This window comes from Prenolepis imparis, unplaced genomic scaffold (assembly GCF_030444845.1).
Source record: "Prenolepis imparis isolate NDT839.2.m4 unplaced genomic scaffold, iyPreImpa1.0 SCAF_38, whole genome shotgun sequence".
NCBI lineage: Eukaryota > Metazoa > Arthropoda > Insecta > Hymenoptera > Formicidae > Prenolepis > Prenolepis imparis.
Window position 1 is genome coordinate 125,079 of NW_028141196.1, and position 22,670 is coordinate 147,748.

The 22,670-nt window shown below is 31.8% G+C and overlaps 1 protein-coding gene and 1 pseudogene across 2 annotated transcripts; one reads left to right on the top strand and one right to left on the bottom strand.

The window, feature by feature from the left end:
- The first annotated feature begins 1,815 nt into the window (after positions 1 to 1,815).
- Positions 1,816 to 5,180, top strand: LOC145947039 (juvenile hormone acid O-methyltransferase-like). Its single transcript, XM_083056813.1, has 6 exons — positions 1,816 to 1,857; positions 3,531 to 3,741; positions 3,857 to 4,028; positions 4,202 to 4,337; positions 4,710 to 4,854; positions 4,981 to 5,180. The coding sequence occupies exons 2-6, from the start codon at positions 3,555 to 3,557 to the stop codon at positions 5,118 to 5,120; spliced, it is 780 nt and encodes a 259-aa protein (XP_082912939.1). The 5' UTR covers positions 1,816 to 1,857; positions 3,531 to 3,554; the 3' UTR covers positions 5,121 to 5,180.
- A 5,211-nt stretch (positions 5,181 to 10,391) lies between these two features.
- Positions 10,392 to 12,505, bottom strand: LOC145947037 (juvenile hormone acid O-methyltransferase-like; annotated as a pseudogene). The gene is made up of 5 exons (XR_014427115.1): positions 12,075 to 12,505; positions 11,767 to 11,938; positions 11,461 to 11,596; positions 10,957 to 11,101; positions 10,392 to 10,820 (listed from the first exon to the last, which is right to left on the bottom strand). The product of XR_014427115.1 is annotated as a juvenile hormone acid O-methyltransferase-like (transcript).
- Positions 12,506 to 22,670: the final 10,165 nt, after the last annotated feature.

The following is a 22,670-nucleotide window of genomic DNA, read 5'->3' on the forward strand; positions in this document are numbered from 1 at the left end:
ATAAAAACAACACTCACTTTTAACTTTTAATACAATAAGCTGAGGATGGTACAAAAAAGTACTAAAATATTCTAAATAAATTAAGAATAATTACACACAAATTGCGTAATAAACCATAAGAGTTTTTCGTAATTAATTGAAATCAATAAATTTACGTTTTAATTCCGACACACTAGCTTTTATTAGCTCATTTTCTTCAATTCTTTAATATTAATATATATAGTTTTTTTCTCTATCATAATTAAAATATAACAAAAAATTCAATATGATATGGGGAATAAAAAGAATATTTTACAATACTTTATCGGTATATTTAGTTACAAATAAAATTTTTTTCTAAATAATAGTATTCTCTCATTTAAAAGCAAGGATTGATTAAGATTGTTTTTTGTCATACGAGGAAGAGGATGTATTTGAGAAAGGAGGGAAAGGTCATAACTTCAATTAATTAACAGTCGAAATGTCAGTGGTATTTTTAGACGTTTGGTTAGTGATTATTCAATCAATAAAGGATATTAAAAATAAGTCATTTTTGGGTCCTTCGAGGAACCTAAACTATTTATTGGAAACTGTTTTTAGAATTTTATAGAAACTGAAGCTAAGAATTATTTGTTTACCATGTCCGGGAAATGTTATGAAAATCAAGTTTTATTATCGATTATATTATTGGAACAGTCATATATGAGTGTTTTTTAAGTTTTACACTTAATGTATCTTCAAAATAAAATCAATTGTATTTATTTATTAAAAAATAAGTACTAGATGTAGAGAATTTAATGTTTAGATATACATAATTTACATTACACATACAGTGTGTGTTGAAAGTCTGAAAATGGTTGAATATTTCATAAACTATGCATTTTAGAAAAAAATCTTTCAAACAAAAGTGGTAGGGCTTAAAAATATCTATTTACTAGTCTTGTCTGTCTCATTTAAAAGCTAGTTGACTTTCAAATAATGTTGAAAAACGAAAAATGCAAAATTATAATTTACATGAAACTAAAATTATGTGAAACTCGAGATAATAAGTTCAAATAAATGGTCAAAAGAAGTAGAAAAAAAGTAGAAAAGAATCTTTACGAGTTACCTGAGTAAATTTGTCTCCGCCGCGATTCGGATGAAAATAATAAAGAACTTGTGTGAGAACGTGAAAGACATGTCTTAACCCATTTTTATATGATACTCGAGATAATCAATTCATTTTGCGCCGAGTTTAATATTATGATTATGCAAAAGAACTAGTAATAATTATTACGAGTTATTTGATTAAATTTGCCTACAAAGTAATTGTGACTGGGTTAAACATGCACTTTTTTGTAACAGAGATTACGAAAACGTGAAACATATACTTCTAAACTTATTTGTATACGTATCAAGCAACGCGGTATTAGTGCGAAGCAAAGTATATAAAAAAATGCTAATATGATTTATATCAGTGTTCGAAATTAGTTGACCTTTTCGGGCCGATATCTGAAGCGACGCCTTTGATCCCCCACCACAAAAATTGTATGACGATTTCGCGGAAATTGCAATCTCAGCATATTTTTTTTGTAGGGACAATCCTGTCAGGAATGTTGCTTGATATGTATACAAATAAGTTTAGAAGTATGTTTCACGTTTTCGTAATCTCTCTTACAAAAAAGTGCATGTTTAACCCAGTCGCAATTAATTTGTAGGCAAATTTATTCAAATAACTCGTAATAATTATTACTAGTTCTTTTGTATAATATTAAACTCGGCGCAAAATGAATTGATTATCTCGAGTATCATATAAAAATGGGTTAAGACATGTCTTTCACGTTCTCACAAGTTCTTTATTATTTTCATCCGAATCGCGGCGGAGACAAGTTTACTCAGGTAACTCGTAACGATTCCTTTCTACTAATTCTTGTGACCATTTATTTAAACTTATCTCGAGTTCCACATAATTCTAGATTCATGTAAATTATAATTCTGCATTATTCGTTTTTCAACATTATTTGAAAGTCAACCAGTAGCTTTTGGATAAGACTGACAAGACTATATATAGTAAATAGATACTTTTGAGCCCTACAACTTTTGTTTGAAAGATTTTTTCTAAAATGCCTAGCTTATGAAATATTCAACCATTTTCAAACTTTTAGCACACACTGTATATATGTAATGTAAATTATGTATATCAAAACATTAAATTCTCTACATCTACTACTTATTTTTCAATAAATAAATATACAATTGATTTTATTTTGAAGATACATCAAGGGTTAAACTTTAAATACACTTCATATATGACTGTTCCAATAATATAATCGATAATAAATCTTGATTTTAATAACTTTTCCCAGACCTGTTAAACAAATAATTGTTAGTTTCTGCTTCTAAAAAATTCTAGAAACAGTTTCCAATAAATAGTTTAGGTTCCTCGAAGGACCCAAAAATGACTTATTTTTAATATCCTTTTGTAGTATCCGATAATTGGGACGGGGGTCACAGGGAGGAGATATAAAGCATTAAAATTTAAACTGTATGTCCTTCGTTCCTCTTTGATATTCACTCAGTGAGTCTTTAATTAACAGATTCACTTTTATCTGGCTTCACAACTATAGCAATTACAAAAGAAATAAAGTAAAACGGAAAACTCGGAATGCCCACTGGGATATATATTCAGAGTAGGTAAACTGTCCTTCGTTCACATACGTCTGACGAGCTAGGCAGTCCTTCGCTAACTGCTGGTTCTGCGCTCACTGCTCCGAAAGTTCGGCAAGCCGCTATAATATAGATTCCTTACGCTAGATGGAAGATCGATATAGGTTTCGATTTGCATAATTCGCGCTTACACTTTTTTGATTGAATAATCACTAACCAAACGTCTAAAAATAACATTGACATTTTGACTGCTATTTAATTCAAGTTATGTATCTACCTTTCCCTCCTTTCTCAAATACATCCTCTTCCTCGTATGACAACAAAAATCCTAATCAATCTTTGCTTTTAAGTGAGAGAATACTATTATTTAGAACAAAATTTTATTTCTAACTGTATACCGATAAAGTATTGTAAAATATTCTTTTTACTCTACATATCATATTGAATTTTTTATTATATTCTAGTTATGATAGAGAAAATAAACTCTATATATTAATATTAAAGAATTGAAGGAAATGAGCTAATAAGAGCTAGTGCGTCGGAATTAAAACGTATTATAAATTTATTCATTTAAATTAATTACGAAAAATTCTCATGGTTTATTACGCAATTTGTGTGTAATTATTCTTAATTTATTTAGAATATTTTAGTACTTTTTTGTACCATCCTCAGCTTATTGTATTAAAAGTGAGTGTTGTTTTTATACATTATACTGAACACTTGTATTATTAAACGATAAGCTGAAGATGATACAAAGAAAAGACAGAAACGTTCTGAATAAATAAAGAATAATTACAAACAAAATATTTGCGTACTAAAATGCCGACGCATCGGCTCTTATTAGTTCATTTTCTTCAATTTTATTATATATATTTTCATATTTTATATATTTTTTTATATTCTAGTTATTTAAACATTATCATAAAACCATGGTACAACCAGCGCAGTACGTTTTATTTGATAATATGCTCAAATACAATGCATCACTTATAATCAACGAGTTCGCCAAAGAGCTAAAAAATATATCTGGAAAATGTATGGATGTTGGTAGTGGACCCGGAGATATAACAAAGGATATTCTTCTTCCGGCACTTGATCCAAAAGCAACAATGATTGGTAAGAAAAAATAATAAATTACGAAAGATTATAACACTCGCACGCGCACACAAACATACACACAATAATGTAATAACAATTAATATTAATTATTGTTAAAATATATATTATAAAGGTACAGATATTATGAAGAATGTGATCGAATACGCAAACAAAACATACGGTGACAAGGAACGACTCAAATTCGAAGTGTTGGATATTCAAACGAAAAAATTGCCCGAGGAGTATATTTCGAAATTCGATCACATATTCTCATTTCATGCTTTGCATTGGTACCATGACATTCGGTAAGAAAAATTATTGAATAAAAATAAATTAATATTTTTTTTCGTAGAAAAGAACTATTGCATATAATTTTACTAATATATTTTACTAATACATATATGTTTCGAAAAATAATTCTAATAAATATATATTTTCAAAATTACAATAATTAACATACATTTTTGTTGTTTAATAGCCAAACATTTGAGAATATTTATCGTATGCTTCGACGCGATAAAACTATGCTGATATTAAATATAACGCGCTGCAAAGCCTTCTTTGAAATCTTGGAATGTTTGGCACAAGATGTACAATATGCATCGTATATGGAGGTGAATATTATTATATTGAACTATGATGTGAAATTGTATTGTAGCATAACTTCTGCGTAATTGTGAAATTTCAATCTTTAGAAATATTTTAAAATAATTCGAGTTCACACTTATAGATGAGTGACATATAAAATAGATATAGTTCTTTACATAAAAACTTGTATTATTCGACATTATTAATTACAGTATCAAGTTTGGATACACTTTTTTGTTTTACACACTGATCGGTCTGCGAAGATATCGATATCAAATATATAGCACAAACGGCATTATCTATGAAATCACTTTTTTTTATATATAAATATGATGTGTGTGTGTGTATTACTTTTATTGCAATTTTTTAACTATGGATTGTCAATTATCTTTATACAGGACAAAAAAAAATATGTTGGGGCACTTCATTATTCGGCCCGACCTCGTGAAGAGGTAATAGAAATACTTGAAGATATCGGATTTCAAATTCATCATTGCAGTCTTCGGGAGATGAAAAATTGTGTGAATACAGAAAAGTTTACATGTAAGTATTTTCCTTGTCATGCGTGCAGAAATAAAATTCTAGGGTATGTGATTAATATAATTTTTTTATATTACTTTTTCTTATTTTGTAATTAATAAATTAATCATATTTTGTTTACTTCGGTAGCCATGGTTACTTCACAATATACTTTTACATTCTTGGACAAGATGCCGCATAATCTAAGGGAGGAATTCAAGAATGAGTTAGCACGTAGGTTTACGGAAATAAAAGTTAAAGAATATAGAGAAAGTAAAGATAATTCTTAGCTACGTGATGGAAGTGAAGAAACGGATATTCCTGCTCTATATTCTGTACTGATAATTTATGCACAAAAGAATTTTTCATAGTTGTATAGATATCTCTCCATGATCTACGGTAAAAATAATTATAATTTTTTTCTTTCCTATTTTTTTCTTTCTACCTATTGCTTACAAAACGATTGGATAATATTTACTTGTATTTCTTTATAGAATAATTTAAAAAAATATATATTATCAAATTTATATTACAAAGTACGTTGATTATATATTTTATATTTATTTTATATATGGTACAAAATATATTATATAAGATGTATATAATATATTTTGTATCATATATAAAATAAATATAAAATATATAATCAACGTACTTTGTAATATAAATTTGATAATATATATTTTTTTAAATTATTCTATAAAGAAATACAAGTAAATATTATCCAATCGTTTTGTAAGCAATAGGTAGAAAGAAAAAAATAGGAAAGAAAAAATTATAATTATTTTTACCGTAGATCATGGAGAGATATCTATACAACTATGAAACATTCTTTTGTGCATAAATTATCAGTACAGAATATAGAGCAGGAATATCCGTTTCTTCACTTCCATCACGTAGCTTAGAATTATCTTGACTTTAATATATGGTATTAATCATTTAATGCACAATTTTCTTTTTAAAATTAATATGTACATATCGAAAAAAAAAATATTTTCTATATACATATATAGATCGACAGATTTCATAACCATTGTATATATACTTTGTAAAATAAATATTATTTTTACTCTCCACACAACGTAGTTCAATTTTAAATAACACCATGTATGTTTTCATTGCACACAAACAATGTATTTGTAAATATATTCATAAGATGGACTAATTTCTATTGCGTTTTCTTTAATAATTATCTGTGATACATGTTTGTACCTTATTTTAATATCGCTTTATATCGTGAGAAAGTGCATTCTACCTTAGACGAAACAATGGGTGCATACTTTAGAGGAATCAATTTTTCCGATTTTTAGTGGCACAACAACTGGCTTAGTTCAAAAAAAATTGAAGAGCATCGAATGCCAAATCCATTCATATATATTAATATTGTTTCCATGATTCAATTTTTGGGAAAATGAGATGACAACGTCGTGATATAGGAGCCACGCTGTTGCATTATTTTTCTTCAGTTGCGCTGATCTGTTAATATACAACATAATATTCGGTGGAAGTATATAAAGAAATAGATGTCCGAAGTGCCGTGTGCACAAAACAGAATCAAACAGTGCGTCGAAATAAATCATTAAGCAATGTTCACGAATATATTTTCTGCCTCTTCTTAAGCCTAAAATAAAATCATTCACATTGTGCTTATTTTTTATAATCATCTGATTTGGCTTTATCAATGGAACTACGAATAACTTTCTCCGGAAGATATACATTATCATCATCTGTGCTAATAGATCAACTCTTTCCGCTTCTGGAATTTCATATGTAAAAATCAAAAGTTTTTTCGTCTTCTAATTGAACTTCTTCGTTTATATATTTCCTCTGCAGTATATTATCAATTTTTTCTTTTACTTCTACTTCTTCCAAAGTTATCGGACTTTATGGAAGGTTTAAAGCAGTGAAAATTATGTATACATAGAGTAACATTATTACGTTCTACGAATTAAGCTACGAATTAAGCGTCATTCTGAAAAATATTAGAATAAAATATTTGTCTCAATCTTTGATTATATAAAAAATAATACGAATTTATAATTAATGTGGAGTGGTTATTTATGTTAGCTCTGACGTCGCTTCTTTCTTTTCTCTATTCCTTGATAATATACAGAATCAAAAATATATCAATTTATCAAAATTGTAATTGTAACATACGTGCTTGGAGCGAAGTAAACTGCACTGCGATCTGATCTGTGATTGTTGATACTACTGAACATAATTAAGGAACTAGTGTATAAATAAAATTTTTTCAATAACATGTATAGAGCGATCTTATTTAATATTCGACTAAACGATTTATCGGTTAATATGATTGCGGTTAATCAATTAATCGCTGAAACTGTTTAATTATTAATCGAATAAATTTTCTCTTCGATTAGGCCCTGCGCACATTAGAGAAATAAATATTAAATATTTGGAATAGGAATTATTTTAAAATAATAAAATGAAATCGAAAATAATTTGATATACAAATACAAATAGGAGTATAAAGGGCTCTTACTAGTTTATTAGCCATTATTAGTATTTTATACCTGAATTTGTACTTTTATCAGAGTTTTTTGATTTTATTATTATAAAATAATACCTATTTTTAATATTTAATATTTATTTCTCTATTGTACACAGAGCCTTACTTGTTATTTTTATTAGGATTTTATAATAATATAATAATTGTGTAATATATATATATATATATATATATATTTATATATATATATATCTTGAATAAAATTAATTAAAAATACATGATCTTAGCATAACGCAGCAAAAAAATGTAAAATATCAACATATTAATTAAAATTCTAATATTTATTTTAAGAATATATTTTATTTAAAAATTATGTTTTATTTAAGAATTATTTAAAAAAAACAGTCCTATCAAATAAAGTTTGAAATATAAAAACATAAGAGAAAAAAAGAATTTAAAAAAACAACATTATTTAATATGAAACATTTTTAAACACAAAAAATCTTCCTTGTTACTCTACAAATTAATTTTATAAATTAGTTTTCAAGCAATCTTATTAGAAAACTTATATCATTTTATTGCTCCGAACCGGGCACGCCCGAGTTTTTGTCACTTTAATTCTTTCAATGCAGGTCTAAACCATTTTAATTATGCAGATAATCATTCTTAAAAATATAAAAGTAATATTCTTTTGACAAATTTTATATCAGATAATAAGTTAATACATTTATACTTGGCTGAGCTTTGTTTTATATTTATTTTTGAGCTGCATTTTTAAATAATATATTTTTAAATTTTATTTTCAATCTTAGAAAAATTTTTACAAAACCATATTAGCTATACAATGTCGAATTTTTTTATATACTTGGCGTATTTTTTTTTCTGTGAAGATTTTGTTGTAATTTATTATACTTATATACAACCAAAATTAGATCGCTCTATACACGTTATTGAAGAAACTTTACTTATACACTAGTTTCTTAATTATGTTCAGTAGTAACAACAATCAAAAATCGGATCGCGGTGCAGTTTTACTCGCTCCAAGCATGTATGCTAGCGGCCGAACGTGAGAAGCAGTACCGTCCACAGACGTATGTATATATAAACAATACATATAAATATATAAATTATTTGTTAGATTTGTATCAATGAGAGAGTGACAAAATATCAACTTAAATTATTAAATTTTAAATTTTGTCATCTGTCTGTTAATATCATTTTATATCGTGAAAAAGTGCATTCTACCTTAAACAAGACAATGGATGCGTACTTTAGAAGTATCAAAATTGTTGTAATTTCATAGTGACACATCAACTGGCTGTTTATTTTCAGAAATGTTAATTAAAATTTGCAAGCCATTATTTTTGTTAATATTGTAGCTATTTTAATTTCTTATTTTATCCAGAATGTGCCCCCATGGAAAAATATATATTCAAAAATATATTCTAAAATATATTTTATACATATATAAATATATATTAATACATATATAAAATGTATAAGAAATTAAATCATTTTTTGCCGCTTATAATATATTTATAATATATGCAAAAGTATATATGAAATATAAGTCTGCATATACAAAATTATATAATTTTTTGTTATTAAAAAATATAAATAGTATATATTTATGTATATATGTAAAAAGATATTTATACATATGCAAAAATATATTTATATATATATGTAAAAATATATTTATAATATATATGAAATATAAGTTTGCATATACAAAATTTAATCATTGTTTGCCGTTTAGGGTTATATAACAAATATAAGTAAAGAATATATATATTTGTAATATATGCAAAAATATATACATAATATAAATATAATATATATATTTGTATATATATTATATATATATATATATATATATATAATATATATATATATAATGTAAATATAATTCTATTTATAAAGTTAATATATACCATACATATATGCAAGAATCCTATATTAATATATGTATAACTATATAAAGATTATATGTGATATATATATATATATATATATATATATGATAAAAATATATACACATATATTACACACACATATATATATTTCTTTATACAGTTTAAGTGATATCACACATATATGGAAAAATCCAATTATAATAATATATACAAATTATTATTCAAAATATATAGCATATATATATATATATATATATATATATGCATATAATATTTATTTGTTATAGATTATATTCAAATTCAATATAATAAAACTATATTTTTACTTACATATATTTTTTAAATATATATATAAATTATATTATGCAAGTATTTATATTATACATATATTTCAAAATATATATAATATATTACATATATTTCTACATATATTTTTACATATATATTTTTCCATGGGGGTGAGGCTGCTCACTTTCTCGTACTTCTGACTAAATGTTATATTCAGAGAATTACATGAAGAAATTCCAGATTTTTCTAATTGTTTTCTTGCCGATATAATGGAAGTAAAATTGTTTTTAACTATATGCAAATTTTCTTCAAGATTACGGTTAAAATATTATTTTGCAATTTTAATCGAAATGGCATCAACAGGATTCACTTGGATAATCAATTTTATTTTTAAGTAATAAATATTAAATGAGATATTGACATATGATATAGAAATAGAATATAGAAGTCAAAGTATAAAAATATAATCATTTATTTGTTCTAATAATTATGTTTAATTATCATTCAATTACTATTTATTATGAATTTATTATCAGTTCTAAGATCAAGTACAAACATATATCATAGATAATTATTAAATATAAAAACACAATAGAAAATGACAAAACAATATACATTGTTTATATGCAATAAAAACATACATGGTGTTATTTAGAATTGTAACCATGTTAGAGAGTAAAAATAATATTTACAAATTTATAAAGTATATACATTGTTTATGGAGTCAATCAATCTATAAAAAATATTTTTTCTTTTATTTTCGATACGTTCCATCAATTAAAAAAAAAAAAACTGTATTAAGTATTTTTTACTATATTATATATCCTATATAATATATTTTGTACCTTATGTAATATAAATAAAATATAAAATATTTAGTTCACACACACAATATACTTACTTCAATACATACTTCAATATACTTGTAAAATAAATTTGTTAATATTATTATTTTAGATTAGTCTATAAAGGGAGAAATACAAATAAATATTATCAATTTAACAATCGTTTTGTGAAAAGGGGGTTAAAAAAAAAATAGGAAAGAAAAAAATTATACTAATTTTTGCCGTAGATCATGGAGAGATATCTGTACAACTAAGAAACATTTTTTTGTGCATAAACTATTAGTACAGAATATAAAGTAAGAATATCCGTCTCTTCTTTTCCATTATGCAGCTTAGAATTACCTTGACTATCTCTGTATTCTTTAACTTTTATTTCCGTATATCTACGTGCAAACTCATTCATGAACTCCTCTCTTAGATTATACGACATATTGTCCAAAAATGTAAAAGTATATTGTGAAGTAAGTATGGCTATTGAGAATTTAAAAAAATATGATTAATTTACAATTACAAATCAAATAAATAAGAAGAAATAATATTTAAAAAGTTATATTAATCACATATTCTGGAATTTAATATTTGCATGCATGTCAAGGAAAATACTTACGTAGAAACTTTTCTGTATTCTCATAAGTGTTCCTCTCCCGATTACTGCAATGATGAACTTGAAATCCGATATCTTCAAGTATTTCTATTAGCTCTTCGCGAGGTCGGGCCGAATAATGAAATGCTCCAACATACTTTTTTTTGTCCTGTATAAAGAGAATTGACAGTCTACAGTTAAAACATTGCAATAGAAGCAATACACACACACATGTAATATTTAAATATTTATATATAAAGAAAGTGATTTTATAAATAATGCCGTCTGTTATATATTTGATATTGATATCTTCGCAGACCCGTATCAGTAAGTAAAACAAAAAAGTGTATCCAAAATTAAATGTTAAATAATACAAGAATGTAAAGCAACTAAATCTATTTTATATGTCAGTCATTTATAAGTGTATGTACACTCGGCGGATTTTAAAATATTGCTAAAGATATTTTTACAATCAGAAATTATGCTACAATATAATTTTACATCATATTTCAATGTAATAATATTCACCCCCATATACGATGCATATCGCTTATCTTGCGCCAAAATTTCTAAGGCCTCAAAGATAGCTGTGCTACGTGCTATACTTAATATCAGCATAGTTTTACCAGGTCGAAGCATACGATAAATATTCTCAAACGTTTGGCTGTTAAACAATAAAGATGAATGTTAATTATTGTAATTTTGAAAATATATATCTATTAGAATTAATTTTTGAAATATAGTTATGTAAAAATATATTAGTAAAATTATATGCAAAAGTTCTTTCCTACAAAAAAAAATGTTAATTTACGTTTATTTAATAATTTTACTTACCGAATGTCATGGCACCATTGCAAAGCATAAAATGAAAATATGTGATCGAATTTCGAAATATATTTCTTTGGCAATTTTTTTGTTTGAATATCCAACACTTCGAATTTGAGTCGTTCCTTGTCACCATACGTATTGTTCGCGTATTCGATTATATTCTCCATAATATCTGTACCTTTATAATATATAATTGTTATATTAATTAATATTAATTATTATTACAATGTATGTGTTTGTGTTTGTGCGCGCGCGCGCGCGAGATTTTATAATAATCTGATTTTTTATTTTTTTATAATTTTTTTTTTTTTTACCAATCATTGTTGCTTTTGGATCAAGCGCCGGAAGAAGAATATTCTTTGTTATATCCCCGGGTCCACAACCAACATCCATACATTTTCCGGATATATTTTTTAGCTCTTTGGCAAACTCGTTCGTTAGAAGTGTTGTAATATTTTTTTATTATCAAATGAATCGTATTGCGCTGGTTGTACCATGATTTTATGATAATGTGTAAATAACTAGAATATAAAAAAATATATAAAATATGAAAATATATATAATAAGATTGAAGGAAATGAACTAATAAGAGCCGATGCGTCGGCATTTTAATACGCAAATATTTTGTTTGTAATTATTCTTTATTTATTCAGAACGTTTCTGTCTTTTCTTTGGATCATCTTCAGCTTATCGTTTAATAATACAAGTGTTCGGTATAATGAATAAAAACAACACTCACTTTTAACTTTTAATATAATAAGCTGAGGATTGTACAAAAAAGTACTAAAATATTCTAAATAAATTAAGAATAATTACACACAAATTGCGTAATAAACCATAAGAGTTTTTCGTAATTAATTGAAATCAATAAATTTACGTTTTAATTCCGACACACTAGCTTTTATTAGCTCATTTTCTTCAATTCTTTAATATTAATATATTTAGTCTTTTTTCTCTATCATAATTAGAATATAACAAAAAATTCAATATGATATGGGGAATAAAAAGAATATTTTACAATACTTTGTTATAGCCCGAACTATAACCAGTAGTTACTAGGAATAAGAATTCACTAAATATTTTTATAGAATATTATAAGATATTTTTACGTATAAAAGAGCGCTCTCGACAAACGCTCGTCGCGTGAAAACGCTAACGCAGCGAGACACGCGCGAAGCACCGGAAACCGCGAGATGCAAGCGAAGACCTGCGACTTCAACCTGCTTCGCTTGCAGTTAGAACAAAAACGCGTGAATATTACTAACCAATCAGAGACCTGTTTCCAAGGGCCTCTCCCGAAAGAAATCCAAGAAACAAAGAGGATATAGGACGGAGAGCCCGCCCGCGAAGGCAGTCTCGAATAAAACTCCTAAACATCAAGACGGAGTCGCAAGTTAAGATCTGAATGAGAAGTAACGAAATCGCTAATAAGAAACCAGAACATCAGAACGAGACTCACTAACAAAGACCTGAATTATTGAGAGGAATACGAATATACGCTCATCGAATGTTACGCGAATATATATTTAAAGAAAGGACGAGAAATAAAGCGAAATCATATTCAATCCGAAATAAAAATATATTTAATCAAAAGAAGAGAGAATAATCTTCCTATCTTCCTACGACGTCCCGGTCGACCCGAGGATCCTCATCCTTAATTCGGCGCAACCCCAGTGCCTTGTTCGAGGCACACAACAAAATTGGTGGCAGCGGTGGGATTGCGCCGACGGACCGCCAGGACCAGCAGGAACCTGAAGACCTGAAAACAATACAAAAGTATTAGAAAAATCAGGCACGTCGAAATAATCGACGTACAACACAGAAAGCAGCATACTAAAAAATAAGACCCGCAATACACACATACACAACGTGTGGAAGCAGGCACGTCAGTTAGAAAAACAGCTGACGGAAATAAGCAGAAGTCAGTGCAGTGAAAGTGAAGGACGGACAACGCAAGCAGTACGAGGAGCGATAAGCAAGCAGCTGAGAACCGAGTAGGATCGCCAACGTCCCAAGGACAACGCCGACCTGCGACAATCTCACGGACAACGCATCATCACCGAGCGACGACCTGCCGTATCAATCACGAGCACCGAGCCGCCAGCCGTTATCAGCCCACGAGCGATCGAGTTGCAGCAGCAGCAGCCAAGCCGTACCGAGCGATAAAGAGCGTAACGATGCGAACCGTAATACTGTAAGTCCGATCCTTATAATATTTCTGCGTGAATGTCGGAAGGGAACAAGACATCCCCGAAACCGATAGCGAACAAATCTTGGCTACATAGCGACTCAGCCAAACGAGCGATTCAAGCGTTACCCTTAACTGTAGAAAGACTCGAGCGAGTTCGTAGAAAATTAGAGAACGAATATTCAAGCGAAAGCGAAGACGAATTACCCGCGAACGTCATTGTTAAACGCGAGTTCCCCTTCGATAGTTTTGACGAAAGTATACTAAAAACGCGAACAGACGGTAATAACGAAAATATAAAAGAAATTAAAATACGCGCAAGCAAAACCCCTAGCAACGCGTCACAGAAAAGCGGATGGTCAACTACGTACGATAGTAGCGATTTTGACTCTAACGAAGATAACATGTCGGTAATGCACACCCCACCAAATGGTGCAGCGGACGTATCCGTGGGTGCTGTGGACCGCGAAATTGGTCGCCTACGCGAAACTATAGAGCGCGGAAACGTACATCGCGTAGAAGTCGACGTACACAGGACACCCGCCGAACATAGGACACCCGTCGAAAACAACGCGAACGAGGAAAATCCTATGATGCGCGACGTATTACAAGGCCTACGAGATTTACAAATCGAAATGCGGACAGAAATAAATAAAATGTAAGATTGGAGGTCACGCGGAGAGAGATCAGACGAGAGTCGTCAAAGCTCCCGCGAACGCGCACGCAAACGGGATGCAAATAGGCACCGCGATAATCGACATCTCCGTGAACACACCCGTAATCAAGATGCGGAAGAGAGATGCGACAGTCGGCAAGATCTACGCGAACTCACTCCCGAGCGAGACAGAAATAATCAACGTGATCACCGCGACTACCCTCGCAATCGAGACGCAGGAGATCGACGGAATCTACGCGAACACACACGCGAACAGGGAGCGGATAGGCGCTACAATAGGCAGATTAGATCCCGTGAACGCGCTTATGATCGAGATTCGGACGAAGAGCACGAGCCTCGTATGGCTTACGGACGAACCGAGCGTGACATCCGAAATCGGCGGAATGCCTCACAACGGTACATGTCACTAAAGGAGGCGCGAATAATGATACCGGAGTTCGACGGCACAACGCGAACCCGATTACAAGAATTTTTAAACTCCTGTACGTACGCAATTAAAAATATTCATCCTGATGACGAGGAAGCGTTAATTCAAGGAATATTATTTACTAAATTACGGGGAAAAGCCATGCAAGATTTCGAGACACGAGACATTCAAACGTTCGAAGAATTGAAAGACCAACTAGAAAATTCTTATCAAAGTAAGCGGAGTACAGCGTATTTACAAATCGAGTTCAATTCGCTCAAGCAAAACTTTAACGAACCGGCACAGAGTTTCGGACAACGCGTCGACAAACTTGCCAGGAAATTATATGGCTCAATGATTGAGGGAGAAAAGCGTTCGAGCACATATAAGCGTGCTATTTTAGAAACCATACAAAGCCAAGCATTACTCAATTTCCAATTCGGGTTACGTAACGAATTGAAAATACTCGTGCGATCACAACGATACACAACACTCCAAGAAGCGATAACGGGCGCAACCGCAGAAGAAAAGTTAATAGGATCTAACGCATCGCGAATGACAAATGCATCGCAAAGCAAAACTGGGCAACAACCGCGACAAGGTCAACATAAAACCACGCAATGTTATAAATGCGGAAAATCGGGACATTACGGACGCGATTGCCGCAGCAGTAAATACGCGCTCCCAAAACCGGACAAGCCCCCTCGCGCAAATACCGTAGAGAAATTCTGCAATTATTGCAAAAAACGCGGACATAATCGCGACGAGTGTTGGACTCTAAATGGAAGGCCGAAAACAAATACACCGGACCGCGATAAGGGAACCGATAATAAAAAATCGCGAAGCATAAATAAAATTGAGAACCGTAAGAAACCGCAATCGCGAAAAAGAGATACCGAATCCGAGTATAGCAGTGACGAGGAAGAACGGCAAGAAGAAAAGAATAAAAAGACACGCGCGATAGAATATCAGGTGACTCACGTGCGACAGACGCCTCGTGGAGCAGCGAGCCTGAATTTAATAACTCTACCTATACGCGAAGTAAAGAACGGCAAGATTAACATGCTCTACGATTCTGGAGCTACTGTCTCTTTAATAAAAGTTAAACATCTGAAAGGTGAAACCGAGATATACAACGACAAAATTACTTTGATCGGCATAACCGGGCATAAAGCGCGAACAATAGGAAAATTCTACGCGACTATCGATTTAGGCAGCCGAAAAATCAAACACGCGATTTATGTCGTAAAGGACGACTTCCCAATGGAATACGAAGGGATCATAGGAATCGATTTTCTACAAAAGCAACAAGTCACGTGCAATTACAAAAAACAGGAGATTCAAATAGGAAACGCCGTATTAAAATTACGACCATACAATAAAATTCAATTAAAACCGCGTAGCGAAACGATAATACAAGCGGCAACGAATCGTAATAAGATAGGCGTGATAAAGGCCGAAGAAACAGCACCGGGAATATATATCGGACGATGCCTGGTAGAACCAAAAAATTTTGTGTGCCCCGTCAGTATAATTAATACGACCGACGAGACCGTAGAGATTAGTACGCCGCTCGTAACCGTAGAAGACATATGTGAAGATAACGCACACAAAGTATACACGATACACACGGGCGACACTCATAACTCGTCAACGCGCGACGAACGAATCTGACAATTATTACGCACGGATCATCTAAACGTCGAAGAAAAACGCTCAGTACAACGGATATGCGAACAATATAGCGATATATTTCATTTAAATGAAGAACCACTGACATGCACCGCGACGATAAAGCACGAGATAAACACGCGCGCCGACACCTCGCCCGTCAACGTAAGACCATATCGCCTTCCCGAGAAGCATAAAACAGAAGTAAATAAGCAAGTGCAAGGAATGCTAAAAGACCAAATTATTAGAACAAGCATGAGTCAATGGAATGCTCCATTATTAGTAGTGCCGAAAAAAGCCGATGCGTCAGGAAAACAAAGACTCAGGGTAGTAGTAGACTTCCGAAAAGTTAACGATTTAACTATAGGCGACTCATTTCCCCTGCCTAATATTACCGATATATTGGACCAGTTAGGGAACGCCAAATATTTTACGACGCTTGATCTAGCATCAGGATATCACCAGATACCGATGGCCGAGCGCGATAAAAATAAAACCGCCTTTTCAACCCCCTATGGACACTACGAGTTCAACCGAATGCCGTTTGGATTAAAAAACGCGCCTGCGACCTTCCAACGATTAATGAATTCGGTACTAACAGGGATACAAGGGCTCAGATGTCTCGTTTATCTCGACGACATCGTAATATACGGATCCAGTTTAGAGGATCATAACAAAAGACTCGTGGAAGTACTACAGAGATTACGAAAACATAATTTAAAATTGCAACCGGAAAAGTGCGAATTTTTACGTAAAGAAGTAATATACTTAGGGCATATTATTTCCGAGAACGGCATATTACCCGATCCGTCGAAACTAGACACGGTAAAAAATTTTCCGACGCCACAAAAAATAAAAGACATACAATCGTTTATCGGACTAGCGGGCTACTATCGCAAATTCATTGAAGATTTCTCGCGAATCGCGAAACCGTTAACAAAACTAACAAAAAAGACGGAAGTTTTTGTATGGGGAAACGAACAACAAATCGCGTTCGACACCCTAAAAGAAAAATTAATGACCGCGCCAGTGTTAAAATATCCGGACTTCATCGAAGAATTCAACGTGACCACCGATGCCTCCGACTACGCAATCGGAGCCGTGCTGTCACAGGGACCGGTAGGAAATGACCGACCTATCGCTTACGCCAGCCGAGTGTTATCTCGGGCAGAGCAAAATTATAATACGACCGAAAAAGAATTGTTAGCAATCGTATGGGCAGTTAAACATTTTCGACCATATGTCTATGGAACAAAATTTAAAATAATAACCGACCATAAACCTTTAATTTGGCTATTTAACGTCACGGACCCCGGATCAAGACTCATCCGCTGGAGATTAAAATTAGAAGAATACGATTACGAGATAATTCACAAGGCCGGACGAGCAAACGCGAACGCCGACGCGCTAAGTCGACACGTAACTCGAGATACAAGCGAGAGAAGAAAGAGAGAAATCTTCAAAGTAGAAGAAGAGGAAGAAGAGAGAGAAGAAAAACTCGCCGATAACGCAAGAGTATATACCGAAGAGGAGAAACAACAAATACTCTACGAATATCATGATGCACCCACAGGAGGACATCAGGGAATCGAACGCACAATAAAAAGAATTCGATTAAAACATAACTGGCCAGGATTAACAAGAGACGTCGAAAAATATATCTCGAAATGCGAATCCTGCCAGAAAAATAAATTATCGCGACGAGTAAAAGCACCCCTCATTATTACGGACACGCCGAGTAAACCATTCGAAAAATGCGCGTTAGATATAGTCGGACCGTTAACAATTACTAATAACGGAAATAAATATTTACTAACTTTCCAAGATAATTTAACAAAATTTAGCAAAGCGATACCGATCGCATACCAAGAAGCTAACACGGTCGCGAAAGAATTCGCCACGAAAATAATTTTCGAATACGGAATTCCCGAAAAAATTCTAACCGACCAAGGAACAAATTTTGTAAGTGAAATATTTAAGAATACGTGCAAATTACTTAAAATCGATAAAATTCAGACAACAGCTTATCACCCCGAAAGCAACGGAGCATTAGAGCGTTCACACCGTACGTTAGCCGAATATTTAAGACACTATATAAATGCCGACCAAACAGACTGGGACGAGTGGATTCCCTACGCAATGTTTACGTATAACACGACCCCACACACGGTTACGGGGCATACACCTTTCGAATTAGTATACGGGCATCAAGCGGACCTACCGACAGCTCTAGCGAGACCGCCCAAACTAACGTATAGTTACGACGACTACTCGCAAGAATTAAAAGAAAGAATACGGGCGTCAAATCAACTCGCGAAAGAGAATATTAAAGAAGACAAAATAAAAGCCAAAGGGTACTACGATAAATCCGCGAAAGAAACAAAATTTAAGATAGGCGACAAAGTACTAGTATACGACGAGACGCTCCGACGGGGACGATCGAAAAAATTAGATGCACTATGGGCAGGACCTTACGTAATAACCGAAAAGAATTCCAACGTAAACTACACAATTAAAAAAGGAAGAAAAGCAGTGCGCATGCATACGAATAGACTAAAGCTATTTATAGAAAACTAATACTTACTGTTATATACTTACTGTGATCCGACAACAATATATACTATTTTGCGTTTCCCTTTAATTGCGCAACCGACCTATGATATTGTAAAAGTAATAAAATTCCCCACACCATCCTATAATAATGTATACAATTATATCAAAATAGATAATCAAATAATTGTTATAGATAAAGAAAAATTAACACATGCGACAATGACGGAAAGCGAATTGCGAAATTGTAATAAAATTAATACACAATATGTATGTAAACGCAATTCACCTATACATCGCGTAGATTTAGACGCACCATGCGAAATTCAAATGTATACGCAACGACAACATTATCAGAGCAAATGTAATGTAAGACACTATGTCTCGACCCACATGTTATGGATAGCATTACACCAAGAGCACACTTGGTTATACTCGACGGACGCCGAACAAACGATAACCATACAATGTGACGGTCAGCTCGAAAATAAAATAATAAGAAATACCGGCGAAATTACGCTAAACGGAAATTGTAAACTGACAACACCAGACACAATAATAGAAACAGAAGAAAAAACATACGAAACCGTTCTAGAAACCTTTCTACCTAGTATCAATATAACAATTCCAGGAGACGGAAATATAACAAGACATAACGAAGACACGCTAGAAAATATCTCACAACATCGTTTAGAATTAACAAACCTCAAAGCCAAATTAACAGATATAGATAACGACTTACAAAACAACGAACAAAACTTCTACGCAACGAAACAATTTATCTATCCGATGACATCTAGCGGAATAATAATAATATTAATTATAATAACCATTATAGTATTTTGGATAATAATACGACAAAGAAATAAAAACAAAAGACGACCATCAGTTAGGATAGTCGATGACTCTGGCATACCAAGGTCAATATTAAGAAGAAGCCAAAGTACTAGATTTTAGAAATAAGAAACGATTATAAAACTACATTGTAAACGGGAATTATAACTGTACGTAGCATTAGAAATAATCTTAACAAAAATAAGATAAGAAAGCGAAAAACTTCGTACCTCCGTTTTTCTTTTTTTTACGGGGGAGGAATGTTATAGCCCGAACTATAACCAGTAGTTACTAGGAATAAGAATTCACTAAATATTTTTATAGAATATTATAAGATATTTTTACGTATAAAAGAGCGCTCTCGACAAACGCTCGTCGCGTGAAAACGCTAACGCAGCGAGACACGCGCGAAGCACCGGAAACCGCGAGATGCAAGCGAAGACCTACGACTTCAACCTGCTTCGCTTGCAGTTAGAACAAAAACGCGTGAATATTACTAACCAATCAGAGACCTGTTTCCAAGGGCCTCTCCCGAAAGAAATCCAAGAAACAAAGAGGATATAGGACGGAGAGCCCGCCCGCGAAGGCAGTCTCGAATAAAACTCCTAAACATCAAGACGGAGTCGCAAGTTAAGATCTGAATGAGAAGTAACGAAATCGCTAATAAGAAACCAGAACATCAGAACGAGACTCACTAACAAAGACCTGAATTATTGAGAGGAATACGAATATACGCTCATCGAATGTTACGCGAATATATATTTAAAGAAAGGACGAGAAATAAAGCGAAATCATATTCAATCCGAAATAAAAATATATTTAATCAAAAGAAGAGAGAATAATCTTCCTATCTTCCTACGACGTCCCGGTCGACTCGAGGATCCTCATCCTTAATTCGGCGCAACCCCAGTGCCTTGTTCGAGGCACACAACAACTTAATCGGTATATTTAGTTAGAAATAAAATTTTTTTTAAATAATATTTTTATCTCACTTAAAAGCAAAGATTGATTAAGATTGTTTGTTGTCATACGAGGAAGAGGATGTATTTGAGAAAGGAGGGAAAGGTAGATTCATAACTTGAATTAATTAACAGTCGAAATGTCAGTGGTATTTTTAGACGTTTGGTTAGTGATTATTCAATCAATAAAGGATATTAAAAATAAGTCATTTTTGGGTCCTTCGAGGAACCTAATCTATTTATTGGAAACTGTTTTTAGAATTTTATAGAAACTGAAGCTATGAATTATTTGTTTACCATGTCCGGGAAATGTTATGAAAATCAAGTTTTATTATCGATTATATTATTGGAACAGTCATATATGAGTGTTTTTTAAGTTTTATACTTAATGTATCTTCAAAATAAAATCAATTGTATATTTATTTATTAAAAAATAAGTACTAGATGTAGAGAATTTAATGTTTAGATATACATAATTTACATTACACATACAGTGTGTGTTGAAAGTCTGAAAATGGTTGAATATTTCATAAACTATGCATTTTAGAAAAAAATCTTTCAAACAAAAGTGGTAGGGCTTAAAAATATCTATTTACTAGTCTTGTCAGTCTCATTTAAAAGCTACTAGTTGACTTTCAAATAATGTTAAAAAACGAAAAATGCAAAATTATAATTTACATGAAACTAAAATTATGTGAAACTCGAGATAATAAGTTCAAATAAATGGTCAAAAGAAGTAGAAAAAAAGTAGAAAAGATTCTTTACGAGTTACCTGAGTAAACTTGTCTCCGCCGCGATTGGGATGAAAATAATAAAGAACTTGTGAGAACGTGAAAGACATCTCTTACCTCATTTTTATATAATACTACTTTTATATAATAATCAATTCATTTTGCGCCGAGTTTAATATTATGATTATGCAAAAAAACTAGTAATAATTATTACGAGTTATTTGTATAAATTTGCCTACAAAGTAATTGCGACTAAAATAAACATGCACTTTTTTGTAACAGAGATTATGGAAACGTGAAACATATACCTTCTGCTCAAAAAGTATCCGGAATTTGTAAATAAAACATTAAATGGTTAATTATTCTTCTATATTTATTTTCTTTCCTTCAAAATAATCTCCATTCTGAGCTACACACATATACTAGCGGTTAACCCATTCTTGAAAACACTTTTCATATGCCGATTTTGGGATGGCTTTCAGCTCGCTCTGCGAATTCTTTTTCACTGCGTCTCAAAACGTTTACCACGAAGCGGCAATTTGAGTTTTGGAAAGAGAAAAAAATCACACGAGGCCAAATCTGGAGAATACGGTGCTTGTTCGATGATATGGACCGAGTGTTTGGTCAAATAATTGCGTACAAGCTGCGATGTGTGCGATGGCGCGTTATCATGATGCAAAATCCACGAGTTGTCTTTCCACAAATCTGGCTGTTTGCGACAAATATTCTCTCTCAAACGCTGCAAGATCAGCAGCTATCTCTTTTTCACTTACACGACAATTTTCGAGCATCAATTTCTTTACTTTTTCTACGTTTTCGTCGGTAGTTGACGTGGATGGCCGTCCAGAACGAGGCAAATCTTGAACTTCGGTACGGCCCTCTTTAAACGATTTGT